Source organism: Dasypus novemcinctus, chromosome 18 (assembly GCF_030445035.2).
Source record: "Dasypus novemcinctus isolate mDasNov1 chromosome 18, mDasNov1.1.hap2, whole genome shotgun sequence".
NCBI lineage: Eukaryota > Metazoa > Chordata > Mammalia > Cingulata > Dasypodidae > Dasypus > Dasypus novemcinctus.
Window position 1 is genome coordinate 62,424,142 of NC_080690.1, and position 15,793 is coordinate 62,439,934.

General features: G+C 57.0%; 1 protein-coding gene across 1 annotated transcript; it reads left to right on the forward strand.

The window, feature by feature from the left end:
• Nucleotides 1-4,049: 4,049 nt before the first annotated feature.
• On the forward strand, nucleotides 4,050-14,800 carry LOC101438229 (cell adhesion molecule CEACAM6-like). The gene is made up of 7 exons (XM_058280318.2): nucleotides 4,050-4,207; nucleotides 4,938-5,297; nucleotides 8,849-9,127; nucleotides 9,536-9,790; nucleotides 12,576-12,681; nucleotides 13,586-13,638; nucleotides 13,985-14,800. The coding sequence occupies exons 1-7, from the start codon at nucleotides 4,144-4,146 to the stop codon at nucleotides 14,077-14,079; spliced, it is 1,212 nt and encodes a 403-aa protein (XP_058136301.1). The 5' UTR covers nucleotides 4,050-4,143; the 3' UTR covers nucleotides 14,080-14,800.
• Nucleotides 14,801-15,793: the final 993 nt, after the last annotated feature.

Consider the following 15,793-nt stretch of genomic DNA (forward strand, 5'->3'; position numbering starts at 1 on the left):
CATTGGTGAGGTGTACAGAGGGTCTGGGCTCTGATTGTCTCACTGAAGGCATTGGTGGCATTTGGATGGGAAATTCCTTGCCATGTGGGATGAGTCTTGCACAATGTTTATTATCTCTTCCCCCTGTAAATGTTGGAAACATTTTCTTGGCATTGATAGAACCCAAAACATCTCTGCATGAGCATTTCCAAGTGCTCCCTGGGTGGGGGTAAGGGCAACCCCAGCGAGGAAAGACTTCTAAATCTTTCACATTTGTTTTCTGACTCCTCTGCCTTCTCTCAAAATCTACAATAATGACATTATGGACCAAGGGGCCTGGGCTGCTGCCTCCCACAGTGCTTCCTGCAAGTAGGGTCCCCAAAGGTGGGGATTCTGTAGATCCCGCCTCTTCAATTAGAAAATGATGTCTGGACAATGTCCCCGAGGGTAGAATTGAGGGCCTCAAATTCAGCATCACCCCCAGGACACTCCTTCCCAGGGTTCTGACGTCACCTGACCCATCCTGTGATGGAGATTCTGTGGCGGGGCTAGGACAGGGCTCAAAGGTCTCCACACCACACTCTGTCCAGGCTGAGCCTTGCAATGAGGACTTTGCCAGGCTCAGGGACATCACGAGGGAAAGAGTTAAGAGAAAGTCTCCTGGAGACGGAGGAGCTGATGGAGAGGCTGGAGCTGGGTCCCTGAAGTTCAGAGGTACCTCTTTCCACTCCAGGAGCAAAGCTCTCTCCTGTGAGCCAGGCACCCCCGAAAGAGAACTCCCTCCAGGGATCTCCTTCCTGGTGACCCCCAGGGCTGCTCTCTAGGGTATTCCAGAAAGGACAGCACCTTGGAGAGCGCCACCGCGCCCCCTCCTTGCTTCCTTACGGGGATACAGGGGCTCAGAGAACAGGGGAGGGTCTAGTGGAGCCCAGCAGATGGTGATGGGCGGGGACAGGGGGCGGGGTGGATAGGGGAGACCCTCAGCAGAGGCCCAGGGGAAGGGGTGCAGGACAGAACACGGAGAAATGGGAAGGGAGGAGGGAGGCGAGGAGGAAACCCAGGCCCTGTGAGCGTCCAGCCTGGGGTGGGAAGCCATCTCAGCACCGGGGACACCGATAGGGACAGAGCAGCAGCCACAGCCCTGCCCACGGGGACTTAGCAGGTGAGGACTCGGCAGGGCCCAGGGTGCGCCTGAGTCCAGGTGCTGAGGAGCAGGAGGGGAGGAGCAACGGACAAGTGAGGGCGCTGTCTGCCCAGAGTCAGGACTCCTGCTCCTGCCCCAGGCCCTAGGAATGACAGGGAAGGCGGCTTCTCCTTCTCCCCCTCGCTCCCTGGCGCACACCCGCCCTCCTGACAGGCCTGGCTCCTGCTCCTCCCCTTCTGCTCCAGACCCTCCCCCGCCCCGTGCTCGGGCCTCAGACATCACGGTGCCCGAGGACATCACAGCGTAGCACGGCAGAGACGGACACGCACTGGCCCGAGGTCCTAGAAATGTGAGTTGGGGTCATCGCACTGGGGAGGGGTGAGGCAGAGACGGTGGGGCATAGACGTGGCATGTGACCCTGACACGTCTACAGGTTGACCTTGACTAAAAACACCCAACAGCCCAGGCAGGGGCCTCTGCTCCGCACTGTCCTCTTTGTCCACCAGGGGGCGGCCGAGCGCCCCGCAGCGCGGAGCCTCCCTCAGCGGCGCCCACAGCCCGCAGGGTCCCACCCCCACCAGGTCACCTCAGCCCACGGTCGTCCCCGCTCTCGAATCTCCCCCAACACGGGACCCTGTCAGCTCCTCCAGCTGAAGGCTGTCCGCTCTGCAGCCTCCGCCCTCCACACCCACCATCCTTCCCCGACAACATCCACTCGTGCTCCTGACCTCACCTAAAAGGTCACCACCCCAGGGCGGCTCTAGTCATGCCACAAGGACACTTGGCACTTTCCCTTCAGTCAGAAGTCAGAAATCGCTTTGTTCCCAGGAAACTGACACACCCAGCCCATCTCTAACCTGTCGTCACTTCACTTCTCCAGGAGGAACTGAGCCCACAGCCCGAGTTCTTCCTCTTCTCACCAAGCACCTGACCTGACACACAACTCGAGACCCCAGGTCTAAGAGCTGCGACCAGGGGAGGAGCCCCGTGAGCACAGAGCGGTCAGGGAGGGTCGCCCAGCCCGGGGCCCTGGGCTGTGGAGAGCCCTGGCTGGTCCCTGACTCCATCCCACCGGCCCCAGGAGTCGTGGGGATGCGGGAGCTTCACGTGCAGGCCGGGAACAGGCTCACACAGCACCTGCCTTTGTCTCCATCGCAGAGGGGCTGAGGGGCCCCACGGGCCTCCCCTCCCTGACAGAGGAGCCCCAGGACCCAGCGAGTCTCCAGGGGAGCTGCTCTGGTTCCGGGGACTGAGGAGGGGCTAGAGGAGATGACAGAAGCAGCAGGGGTGGCTTTGATGCCACAGCCCAGGGCTGGGACGGAGGGAAACACAGGCCTTCAGGGCACCAGCTCCAGGCCAGCCCCACCCACAGCCTCCAGGGACACCCCAGGGCCCTGCCTTATCCTCAGGCACAGGGAGCTCCTCCTGAGGCAATGGTCCTCCTGACCCTCTGACAACGTACGTCCACCCCGGGGCTCACCCTGCACTTGGGTGGAGTCGGGGCGGCCGGGGACCCCCAGCGAACATGACCCAGGGCCGACTCTGCAGCCTCGAGGTCAGAGCCCATCAGGACTCAGGGGTCAGGACGGGGCCACTATTTGGAGCCTGGGGCAGCCAGGGACGTTGGCTGCAGGTCTCTTCACGGACTCCAGGGGGCGCCAGCAGGACACACTGAACAGCATAGGAAATGATTCCCCTGAGGCCTGAACCTGGCCTTGGGTGAGGAGGTGAGAAGGAGCCTGATTTCCATCCTGAGCCCCCACAGGTGCTTCTAGGAGCCCCCTGGGACCCTCTCTGTCCTGCCTGCTCCTTCCTGGGGCCCCTGAGAGCCCTGTGTGCTGGTGCCTGGGTGCCCCCTCCCCGCTGGGCCTCACCCATGGGAAGAGCGGGGTGGCCACAGGCGTCAGCAGGGCAGAGGCCAGAGGCCCCTGGACAGTCAGAGAGGACACGGACAGGCTCTGCCCAGGGCTGTGCCAGACAGACAGGGAGGGTCTCACTGCCACCTTCCCTGAGGACATGGGGCCCAAAGCCCACCAGCCCCCACCATGCAGACCCCTCCTCCAGGACAAGGAGGAACCTGTCCCCACCTCCCAAGGAACTGCTGGTCCCTCTGAGACCCAGAAACCCAAGACTTCTTCTGTAGAAGCAGAGGCCAGGCTGGAGACCCCGGAGATGGAAGTAGGGACCCCCTCACCCTCATCATCACCTGCCCCTTCTGGCCCCCTGAACCACGTCTGTGAGCTTCTCATTGAGTGGAAATTCAACCTTCCAGCACGTGTGAGAAAACTGGGAGCCCAGGGAGCCCAGCTGGGCTTCTGTGTCACACAGTGAAATGGCCCCCTAGTGCTGAGGGACCAGGAAGGTCCACAAAGGAGCAGGGGGTCAGTGCAGGTGGGGGTGGGGCCCTCTCGGTGTTCAGGGCCCCCACAGCCCTGCTGCAAAGTGTGGTCAAACAGCCACTGTTTTCCCCCTCAGCTCAGAACATGTTAGGTGCAGAGGCTCAGGGTGTGCCTCACCTGGCGGGCACACACGTACCTGGGCATCTGCTGTAACAGCACTTCTGAGTTGTCTCCTGGTCATTTCACTTCCTTAAAAATTTTAAGCCCAATGGGATGAGAGGGGCCAAGCTGGAGCCAGGAAAACACACAGGGAAACTGTGTGGCTGGGTTAGGCTCAACACAACCAAAGGCAAATGTGTGAATGTCTATGTTTGGGGTGAAGAATCATGGAAGGAGAGAGCCGAGTTTGAGTCCCTGGTAGTTCCCAAGGACAGGAAATTGCTCAGAAGGAAAGGGAAAGAAGGGGAGACACAGAGGAGGCTGCAAGGGGAGGGGAGGAGACAAGGGCAGAGCAGAGCCCGCCCTGCCCACGTGACTGGGGAAGCAATCCTGCCCCCCAGGAGGCTCAGGGCAGAGGGAGGAAGGGCCCAGAGCCCAAGGGGCAGGAGCAGCTGTGTCGGCAGCTTGTCTGGGCCAGAATCTTCTCCACACAGGGAGGCACAGCGCAGGCGGCAGAGATCCATGGAGCCCCCCTCAGGCCCTCCCCGCAGAGAGCGCACCCCCTGGCAGGGGCCCCTGCTCACAGGTGAGAGGGGACTGACCCTGGTGTGGGGGGCGAGGAGAGCAAAGACTGGCCAGGTGTCCTGGGGGGACGAGGTCTGAGAGGGGAGAGAGGGCTGTGGTTCAGGGTCTTAAGGGAGGGGAGGAGAAAGGAAGGGGGCTCTCGGCAACAGCCAAATCACATGAAAGCAATTGGCACGAGGGAGGAAAACCACAATTGCTCAAAGTTTCCAAAATTAGTCGTCACTGAGTCATGAGTTTTGAGCAAAATGGCAATTTATGTCACAGGGCAAATACAGAATAAAATGACAAGGGACACCAACCAATGCCCATCCAGGAACCTTGGAATTGATCTTTATATTTACTGCTAAATAAACACCAGTCGTGCAGGGCCCTGGGAACATGCATTATCTCCTTCCCTCACAGCACAGTGTGTTCAGGCTTTGGGTAGTCAACAGGGAACACGACAAGCCCCAGCCCTCATGGAGCCCACATTTATGGGGCATGAAGAAGGACAAGCCAATTGAGGAAAATGTGATGTCAGATGCTGATGGTGCCTGGAGGAGACAGGGCGGGGAGGGGTCAGAGAGGGGAAAAGACAGGGGCTGGAGATGAGCCCGCAGGGTAGGCCCCCAGGACAAGCCCTGGTGTGAGCAGGTGCCTGAGGGGGGGAGAGACCTGCTCAGTCTCCAGGAGCCATAGCTCCACCCCAGAACATGCCCGAGGATTGACTTATTTTCTCTCTTCCCACCTAGTCTCACTTTTGATCTTCTGGAGCCGGCCCATCACAGCCCAGCTCACGATTGAATCTGTGCCAGCAGATGCTGCTGAAGGCAGCGATGTTCTTCTGCATGTCCACAATCAGCCAGAGAATCCTTATGGTTACAGCTGGAACAAAGGGGACAAGGTGGACCCCAACTATAGCATTTTAGCGTATGTAGTAGATACTCAACAAACAACCCCAGGACCTGCCCACAGTGGTCGAGAGACCATATACCCCAATGGATCCCTGCAGCTCCAGAAGGTCACCCAGAGGGACTCAGGAATCTACACCCTACTAGTCATAAAGAGAAACCTTCAGGGTGATGCAGCCTCTGGACAGATCCGTGTGTACCGTGAGTGACCTTCTGTGACCTCTGTGTGTTGGGGGAGAGGTGGGCGGGTCGATGTGTTGCTGGGCCCACACCCCCTCTGCATTCCCTCTCCGTAGTGGGGTTTGAGCGTGGAGGGCAGGATCCACACAGGGGAGACAAATTGCATTAAATCAGAATTCCCTCCCCAAATCCAGACTCTGCAGACATTTGCTGCAGAGAAAAGGACCAGCCTGCTGGGGAGTCACTTGCAGACGGAGTTGGTCTCAGGCCCACCCCGAGTCCTTCCCCATGAACTTGGCCCTGAGAAACCTTGTAGGACTCAGCTGGGCACTGCCCTGAGGGGCCCCTGGAATCCCCATGGAGGAGCTCAGCCCAGGAAGCCTCTTCCCAGACCCCTGTGCAGGGCTTCTGACTCCAGGTGACCTGGGGAGCCTGTGGCCAGGCCTGGGTGTGGCTGAGGGCAGGGCTGACTGGAGCAAGGATTTCCCAGCTGCCCGAGCCCCGTGGCCCCTGGAGCTGGTCAGCAGCCAGGGCTCAGCCCCAAGGGATCCATCAGGCCCTGGCAGAGCTGAGGCCTTCCCCGAGACCCAGCAGGGAGAGCCCAGACACACACGGTCACAAGCTGTGAGCTGACTGTCCTGGGGAGCGTGGGAGAGGCCCAGGAAGGTCAGCATCCCCAGAGGAGGAGCAGGGAGAGAAGACGCTCCTTGTCCACAAGGGCTCAGCCCAGGGAGCCCTCCACGGAGGAAAATTATAACAAGTGCTGTTTATTTGGATGGCTCCTCCAAGTAAATTTTGTGTCAGGTAAATGTGAGGATTGTAAAATTAACTCAGACAACATGGCAAGCCACGTACCAGTTACCATTTTTCCTACTTTACTGAGGGGAAACCGAGGTGCTGGGGGATGCCATAGTAACTGAATTGGAGTCACGCAGGCCATGATGGGCAGATCAAAGTCTTGATCTGTCTGCAGGCACAGCCTTGACCTTTCTTCCCCACGTGGCCTCATTAGACATCTGCAGGTCCAGAGAGCAGCGTTTACTTCAGATCCTTTCCTCATAAACTTTCCTAATGTGGAGGGAGAGGTTTCAATCTGGGAAGTGAGAGCAAGTGGAGAATTAGTCAGTGTTCAGGGGAGAACTAGTTACTGCATCAACAATCAGAGTGTGTGCCTGGCATGTCCAGGACCCACCCCTGTTGGCCCTTCCACATACTTGCTACACGGACATGAAATCATGTATTGGTTTGCCGACATGTTCTGTCACTCCCACTGGATAAAAGGACTTTGCTTTCTCTCTCCTCACTGTACATCCTTCAACCAGCTCAGGGCCCACAAGAAACAAACTCTCCATTGCTCTTTGATGAAGGAAGGAAAGAAGGAATGGTGACTGAATGAATGAATGATCCACATTTTTTTCAGAGCTGGAGCCTTGGTGCAGATTCCTAGGAGGTTCTGGCCACACTGGAGCCCTGTCCCTCAGGGCTGAGGCCTCTGTCCCACACCTCTGACCCCCTGGGCTGAGTCCAGGATGACCTGGGCTGCTTGGCCAGCTGGGGTGTTCAGGGCTGAGCTGTCCTGTTTCTGGGGCCATGTGGGGCTCTTGGTCTTTGGGGTCTTTGAGTCACTTGTAACCCACCAGCTCAAGCCATGGGCGTTTCTAGCTCTCTCTGCTCCTTCCCTGTTCCTCATCTTCCTCTCCTATCATTCCAGCTGGGAACTGCCCCAGCTCTGCACCGCTTCCTCCTCTCCTTACGCTTTCCCACGTCCTCCTGCTGATGGCTGACCATCCTGTTCCCTCCCCACCACCACCTGTAGCCAGGCTCACCCTCCCCATGAAGCTCCATCATGAGCCAATTGACTCAAGTCAGCAGAAGGAGCTTCCAGTGTGTCCCTTCCAGGGCCCTTCCCCTTGGTGATGCCAGCAAATAGAACAGGCCATGTGCTGTGGTCATGTGACTCCTTATCTGACTCACCAGAGACTCAGCAGCAGAGGGGAGAGGTCTGCCACCCCAAATCACAAGGGCCCAGCTCACCCATTTTTCTTTTAACTCACATCATTCACTGGAGTGAGACTCACAGCTCTCCTCAGTGGTCCCAAGACCCTTCCCCATTGAGAAGCAGGTCAGACCAGGTGCTGTCTGATGTCTCACTGTCCACTTCACACACCCATTTCCCCATCATAACACCATCGTCATGAGGTGGGTCTTCTCAGAGCGGAGATGCCTGAGCCACTGGCATCTCACATGGTCACTGCTCAGCTTGGACCTGTCATTCCTGAGGTTAGAAGAAGTGAAAGACAGCATTCCTCATGCCTCTGCCAGTCTCCTCCCCTTTGCCAGCCTTTCCATAGGAATTAGTGCATGGGCGCATTTGCTAATTTACTAACATGACACAAAATGTTTCAACTAATTTGGCTTCTCTCCTCCTTTTACATAATTGAGACTCCTCAGAACTACCCTCTGATCAATTCTGTCTCTTCCCAGGGGTCACTGAAGAACAGATTTCAGCATCTTTCCTTTGGTCATAATAGGTACCTTGCTGGACTCAGAGCTTGGCCTAAGACCTCATAGCTCTCTCTAGAAATATTCCTTCCATTAAGTGGTCATAGATCTTTGGGCCATTAATAACCATTTTGATATATGGAAAAAATTTATTTCTCCCCAAATTTGTATCACAGATCTGCCCAAACAAATGGCCTGTAAGAGCCATATCTCAGTAAGTTTATGCTCTCCTCTGTCTCCACCAATCACCCCTTGTGCACTTGAAAACATTTCTATGATTTCAGGAAAGATAAACATGATTCCTGCTGGACCTCATCAGGGGAAGAAGGGAATTTAAAGACCAAGGGCAGAGCACAGGATTCTGTTGTCAAAGGCAGCCAGCTCCTGCCTGTTCCTACGTTTAGTTCTAGCTCATTCCTCAGACTCTGCTGTGCCTTGTACAGGGTTACAGTCTCTTATTGGTCACCATCAACTCCCTGGGAAGAACTGCCTCCCATGCGGCCCTCGGCCTGAACACAAAACTACCCACCAGGCTTGTTCTGGGTCTCCTCTGGGTTATTTCTCTCCCAACACCCAACTCCTGGCCAGGCTGCCCAGTGTCCATGGGCTTTTAGACAATGAGAGGACCCACGTTGCCCATCTCTCAGACACCTTTGAAGAATGAGGCCTCCAGGACACAGTAAGCAAGACTGTACATTGTGCAGCTGGGGGGGACCTCAGCAAGCGTATGTTAAGGTGAGGAGGCCGAGGTGGGGCTGGCACCATCTGGTCACTGCAGAGCCCAGGAGAGGTGCCAGGGACCCTGATTCCCATCCTGCACCTTCCCTGACCAAACGCTGCTCCTTACTTAGCACTGGAGAGGGTCTGAGCCCTCCTGGACGGAGAGCAGGGGGTCCTCATATTCTCTGAGTGCCCAGGCTGATAAGCATTTGTCTAGTAATACAAAGTCCTGCCTTAATCATTTAGAGACTCAGTGTTGGCTGAGAGGTGAGAGACACCAACACTGATAGGAAGATGCCTTTGGAGGATCCATGTACTGAAGAGGGTCACCTTCTCTCTGCTGTCCACAGCGGCGTTACCCACACCCTTCATCAGGAGCAGCACCTCTAACCTCGTGGAGGGCCAGGGCTCCGTGAGCTTAACTTGTGAACTTGAGACTCACAACACAACCTACCGATGGTCGATGAACAATCAGAGCCTCCCAGACAGTGCCAGGCTGCAGCTGTCCCTGGACAACAGGATTCTCACTATACACAATGTCACAAGGAAGGACACAGGACCTTATGAGTGTGAGACCTGGAACGCAGTGAGTGCCCGTCACAGTGACCCCTTCACCCTGAAGGTTTTCTGTGAGTAACTTCTGTTCCTCGGTGGCACAGGCTGCTGCCAAATCCCTGCTGCCAGGGGCCAGGCCACACTGGTCCTCTCAGGTCCAAGTGCACAGACCCTCAAGCCCTGGACACACAGGCTGCCCATGACTTCCTTCCCAGGCATATCCGGGCACGCCCAGCCTTGCAGCCAAGATGAGGAGGGGGGTTGCCCTGTCTAGAGACCCTTGGAGCCAGCAAACTGTGCTGGGAGAACCAGGTCATGATCTCAGATCAGACTCAGTGAGCACAGGGGCTTGTGGTGTGTGGACCTTTAAGGATGAGGGTGGTGTGGGGCATGGTTGGAAGGACACTGAGGCCCTGACACAGACCAGGAGCTTCCCCTTGACCTGATGACATCAGTCTGTGGACTTATTCTATTTGCTCCAGATGGTCCTGACACCCCCACCATCTCCCCCCCTGGCTCCAGTTACCCTCCAGGGGCAAACCTCAGCCTCTCCTGCCTCGCGGCCTCTAACCCACCCACACAGTATTCTTGGCTTATCAACGGGAGGCCCCAGCAATACACACAAGAGCTGCTTATCCTCAACGTGTCTGTGCATGACAGCGGATCCTACACCTGCCATGTCCACAACAGCGTCACTGGCCTCAACAGGACCACAGTCAGGAATATCACGGTCTCTGGTAAGTGGCCCCCTGGACCAGCAGCCCTGAGCCTGGTTTTCCAGAAAGATCCTGGATGAAGTTCTTTCCCATACTGTGTTCAATAGAAACCTGCAAATCCCAAATTCTCCCTACCCTGGCATCTCTTCATTGTCAAGGCAGATCTTGGCTCCATCTGGAATGTGGGGGTGGGGGGGGTTCTCCCAACCCAAAGATGCCCATGTAGTGGAAGAGGCTCTATAGAAGGGAAGGGAAAGTTCCCTCAAGGTCAAGTTGCTTCCTAATGCCACTACCACATCCCTTTCTATTGTCTCTGATTTTTCCAAACTTCATGTCCCACAGTAACATTCAAGCCTTTGAAACAAGCTCATAGTCTTGTTCCCCAGGTGAGGGGTTGACCAAGCTCACTGAGGAGATGCAGGACAGAGCTCTGCCTTGCTGCTCTGCCCCCAGCCCTCCGTGCCCTGACTGTCTGACACAATCTATGCTTGGACTGGTAGGTGGGGGAAGGACACATGTGCCTTTGTCCTGGAGTCTCTCATGAGTGCAGTCAGTGGACACCTGAGCCTCACTTGGGTCAAGCAGTGGGGAAAGAGGAAGAAGTAGCTCCAGGGATGAAACATCTGCTCAATGTCAGAGCTGTGTAATGCTGTGGACACTGGCCACATATGGTTCAGAAAAGAATGTACAGACACAGGTGGATGCACCCATGACAGACCTCTTGCAGGGAAAGGGCAGCATCCCAATGATATAGTGCACAGACACTGGTAAGAGTACCAGCCTTTCATTAATACAGAAAACAATTCTCTCTAGAGGTTTCCTTCACTGTGATGTTCAGTCTACGGCCAGATTGTCTTCTTTGAGTGGAAAGAAACTTTGGGTGGAACCTCTAGAGACCTGAAGGCTGGTCTGGGCCGTCTTCATTTCCTAATGACTCATGACACATTAGAAAGTGCCTTCCCTGCATGTGTAAACCTCTCCTGGCCCCAGAGCTGGGCAGGGCTGGAGAGGTGCCTACCTCAATGTGCACAGAAGCATAGGCAAGGACAGGTGCCTACTTTTTATAAATCACAGAACTCTAGGAAGATCCAACTCCATGGGAGGCTAATTCTACCTGCCAAGGAGGTTGGTGCCCCCTTGGCTGAGAAGAAGTTCCCAGGCTGATTCCCCAGAGATGTCGGGTGACCTGTCAGGGGAGCTGCCTCTCTTCATTGTCTTGGGAGGGGCAGCTCTCACCTACCCAGGTCAAGTGAACAGAGACACGTGACCGTCTGAAGGCCAGTGCTGTGCTCTGGTCACCTCAAGAGCTCACTGCAGACCTGGAAGCTGGCTGAGGGCTCTGAGGAGGAGAAAGCCCCCAGGACCATTCCCTCAGTCAGTCTCGGCCTCCAGGGCAGGGCCTTCCATCAACCAGCAAGACCATCACAGAAGGCAGGGGCTCCACGGTCCTGGCCTCCCTCACAGCCGTGGCTCATCAACGGGCAGAGCCTGCAGCTCAGGGAGAGGGTGGAGCCCTCCTGGGAAACCGCATCCTCAGCCTAGACCCCATGAGGATGGAGGGTGCCAGGGATCATCAAATTGCAGCTACCAATGTGTTCCCTTCCAGTGAGTCACCCCCTCAGGCTGAGCAAGGACAGCGAGTGTTCTCTCCTCCTGACCACTGAGCTATTATTAATCTTTAAATCACACTTGTCTTGTCTGCAGCAGTTGTTATGATGCACTGGCTTTGTAGTTTGCTTTTCAATGGTCAGTGTATTTCAGGCGGGAAGGCCTGGGAAGTCTTGTGTTGAGTCCACAGGTGCTAAAAACCTTCACTGCCATTGTCATTACTGAAGGGCCACAGCCACCTTCAGCTCCAGATCCCACCCTTGGGGCCCAGCTGCATTATCTCTCTCATGGAACCAACACCTTCTCTCCCACAAGGGTCGCTGTGTCCTGTGCAGGAGGTGGGAGCACTGCGCTCTGCACCTGGAGCACGATCCACTCCCAGGAACCACAGCTCTCTCCCCCAGTGGGCGGGTGTGGGGGGCAGTGGCTCCAGATTAGACGGAGGACACCGTGTGGTGATGGAGGCACAGCTGCTCATAGTGTACCCATCCCCGGGCTCCTGCCCTAAGAGGGCTGTTGGCGAGTTTGGAGAGATGAGGTTCAAGCCTAGACCCTGGATGTGGGAGATCCACTGAGGGTCAGGGACGACCTGGAAGGGGCTTCCCATCCCTAACACAGACGCCACCCACTCAGCGCTCCTCGGGTTTCTCTGTGCAGGGCCGTTTGGGAATCAGGGCTTCTGGGTTTCCTGCAGGGAGAGGACCCTGGGCTGAGACCCACCCAAGGCTGGCATTGACCAGGAAGGGACTGCTGCCCACAAGGCTGCACCCTCCCCTATGAATATTTTGCAATAAAGTTTCTTGATCTTCTATGACAAACTCTTCAAGCAATTCAACTTTTCAAATACAGTCACTATAAAGTCCCTTTGACATGGGAACTATCCCACGGTTATAATATTTTCCTGTGTTAAAAAGGAAGGCAAACCTTCTGAGACAAAATGAAGTGCAGAGGAAACCAGTTGCGGTTCTCAAGAGACCTAACCAATTAAGCAGAAAAAGGAACAATCCAGTCAATTTTACCAGAAGTGGAAATAAATTAAGCCATCAGAAAGACACATGTCAGGCAACTTTTCTTTTCAGAAGACGCCTAAAGGTTCAGGCCCCGCTGGGGGAGGGGAAGGCTTAGACTGAGTCCTGAGAGGGGGGTCCAAGCCCCCAGGGAGGAAGTCAGGCCTCAGTCTCCCCCTCTGTCCCTGCAGATGGTGCTTCTGCCGGGGCCATCGCAGGCATCATGACGGGGATCCTGGCTGGGCTGGCGCTGACTGCAGTCCTGGTGTGGTTCCTGCTGCACAGGGACTCTGCAAGGTATGGTGGCATCCCAGGGCCTGAATCTCCCAGGGTGGCAATGCTGTGTGGAGCAGGGAGGGCCGCCCCTGTGTGTGAGAGCCCTGTACCCCGCTCCTCCTGAGTCCTGGCCCCCTGGAGGCCGCCCACTCCTCCCTGGCTCCTTCCTCTTCAGCCCTGAGCTCCCAGGCCATGGGTCTCACTCCCCATCAGGGCTCAGAGGGAAGAGAGCTCCTGGGGAATGAGGTCACAGGGCAGATGGGTGCGAAGAGGGAACAGGGGAGTGGTGAGGGCAGGAGGTGTGCGTGGAGGGCCCAGGGACCCGGCACCTTAGATCTGCTGAAGCCTCAGGATCTGAGGTCGACGGCCAGGGTCACACCCCTGATGTGCAGCTCCAGGCCCGGATGGTGCAAACGGGGGTCCTGGCCACGGGGAGCTGCATCCTGGGTGTCCTCGCACCTCTCATCAAGGGGGATGGAGATCCGGGGATGGGCCCATTGGCGCATTTCCATAGCCCTGGCTGAGGGAGGGTCTGCAGCCGCAGGGGCACCACGGTCCCTGAGGGTCCAAGACACACTGAGGTCCCTGATGTCCTGCACCAGGTGCTATGGGCTCCCTGAGGCCCGACCTTCGCTCAGGTCACTCTGGCTGTCGGTTCCTCTCCTGTGCTCTGGGTCCCTCCACGTCAACGTTCTCCTGGACAACAACTGCCTGAGGGTCCCTCTCTGCGCCCAGGCAGATATGCAGACATGGCTTCTAGGTCTTTCCTCAGCTCCCCTCTCTAGATCCTGGCCCCCTGCCTGGGGCAGAGATGGAGAAAGGAGGTCTCCAGCGCTGCTCTAAATGGGTCCCCTTTGCCCTCTGCTCTGACGCCAGAGCTGTCACCTTCCCCACTTGCTGCATAACTGAGCCTGACCTTCCCTAGGACCAGGAGCCAGCAGGACCTCAGGGAGCCCCGGCACCCGGTGTGCCCCCCAGGTGAGTGCAGGTCCGGCTGGGAGTGGCTGGGCACCCAGGCTGTCCCCAGTGTCCATTCCCTCAGTCGTTTCTCGGGGTCTTGGGCCTGGGGGGGCTTCAGGGGAGTCTCAGCAGCATAAAGTCCTCCCACGGGGCACCCCAGGCTGCTGTGTCAGCCCAGACTGTGGGGCCTGGTTCAGGGTCACCTCCTGGGCTCACCTGCTCCTTTGACCCTAAGACAGCTGTGAGTCTCCCAGGAGATACTCTCCCAGGACTGTGTCTCCTGGAACTGAGGATCCCCCACACCTGGAGGAGGGGCCCTGCTCTGCTCACACACCTGGTGCTCACTCCAGTCTCTGCTCCCCAGGTCCCAGCTGCCCCCACAATCCTGCCTCTCTGGTAAGCCTGTCCCCTCCCCATCCTCTAAGCTGGGGCTCCCACCTACAGAGACTCAGAGCATGAAGACTGACTCACAGCCCAGACCCCTGCCCTCCTATACAGGTCAAGGTTAGCCCTGTTTGTCCAGGAGCTGGGCAGGGACCACCATGCTCTGAGCCCCCCCTGTGGGAGAAACCTGGAGTCCAGCAGGGAGCATCAGCCAGGGGCCCTGGGTCAACAAGCACGAGGGTGAGACACAGCAGGAAGGGACGGGTGCTGTGTTCCAGGCCTGCAGACTAGCCCTTAGGGACAGAGGTGTCAGTCCTGATGAGAAGTGTTGAAAGCAGATCCAGGGGAACGAGCTGTGGCTTGTCAGAGGCAAGAATCTTTGGGGCTCAGGCCCAACACCTGCTCACTTGGGCCCCTGCCTGTCCCCTGACGTCTGCTCCCAATCCCAGGTCCCCCTGCACGACTCCAGGGCAGCTATTCCTGTCTATGAGGTGAGCTGGGTGATGCCCAGGACCTCCCCACCCCCACGCGGCTGTGCTGAGCAATTCAGGAAACAGCAGCAATGGGGGGACAGGGGTGGCAACCCAGGAGGGAGGGGCCTGAGTGCAGAAGCCTCAGAGAAGCCCCAGCTGGGGCCAGAGCCTGGGAGAAGCAGCACCTGCTTCTGAGAAGGTTACAAGGTGCTCAGAGGCCTCTTCTGTCCTTTTTCAGGAACTTCTAAACCGTGACACAAACATTTATTGTCAGATCAACCACAAAGCAGAAGTTGCTCCATACTTTCCCCAAGGAACTTGGGCAGCCGAGGGGAGGGGCCACGTGAGACCACAGAGCCTGGGAAGGAGCTGAGCCTGTGCCCGAGGTTCAGCTCTGAGCCCAGGGAGCCACTGGGTGCTCAGGGTGGGGGTAGGTCCCTCCGGGACTCCCAGAGACCCAGAGAGGCTGCCCTGAGCTCAGGCTCAGCCAGAACAAAATCCTCCTTTCCCAACCCCTCTGGGATTGGGGGGCTTCCAGGAAAGTGAAGGAGCCTGTGACCCACCATGGATTACTTGGAAAGAATTTGAATAGAGGACCCTATGTGTCATTTCATTCATATTTACTCATTGGAATGAAATTAATTCACCTGAAACACTGGCAGTTTTCTTCTAGCTCACACTGTGGAGTGTTATCTCTAATTTGCCCCACCCCCACACCTACACCCTGGCAGATCGGAGTTGGGGGCAGGATAGAAAGAGGTGGGGCCATGCTAACATGTTCCCAGAGCCTGGCCCAGCCTGGAGAGTGCTCAGCCGCCCCAGGACCAGGGTCCCTGCACAGCACCAAGCGCTTGCCCCTCTGAGCTCACAGCCCAGGGCTCAGGAACAAGGAAAATGGGGCCGACTGATGTCCACACAGAGATGGACACTGAAGGAGCAGCCACGGGCGTTGGGCACATCATGGGTGTGGCCCCTTCTCTGCCCCCATGTCCTGAGCCCCCAGCACTGTTCCACCCAGACCCTGGTGGCCCGCCTGTCATGCTGGCCTTCTCAAATGGACTTGCCTGTCTTCAGTCCTGGATCCAGGCTGTCCAGCCCAACCACGGGGTATCTCCTCATTCCAAAGGCCAGCCCTGGGGCATCTTCAACCCTGGGTGGGTGGGTGGGGTTAAGCAGGGGCTGTCTGGGTGACCCACGTGAGGAAGGATGAGGAATTCAAGACCCAGCCAGGAGAACTCCAGTCCCGCACTTCCAGTAACCTTCCAAGGTGGATTTCACTGAGACAAGCCTCCTTTCAAAACGTGAACGTCCAGCTC

Bases quoted from the DNA above. Each gene is read 5' to 3' on its own strand.
- LOC101438229 (XM_058280318.2), top strand. From the start codon at position 4,144: ATGGAGCCCCCCTCAGGCCCTCCCCGCAGAGAGCGCACCCCCTGGCAG. The intron at 9,128-9,535 runs GTGAGTAACTTC...TATTTGCTCCAG, and splicing joins CTTCACCCTGAAGGTTTTCT to ATGGTCCTGACACCCCCACC. The intron at 9,791-12,575 runs GTAAGTGGCCCC...CTGTCCCTGCAG, and splicing joins CAGGAATATCACGGTCTCTG to ATGGTGCTTCTGCCGGGGCC.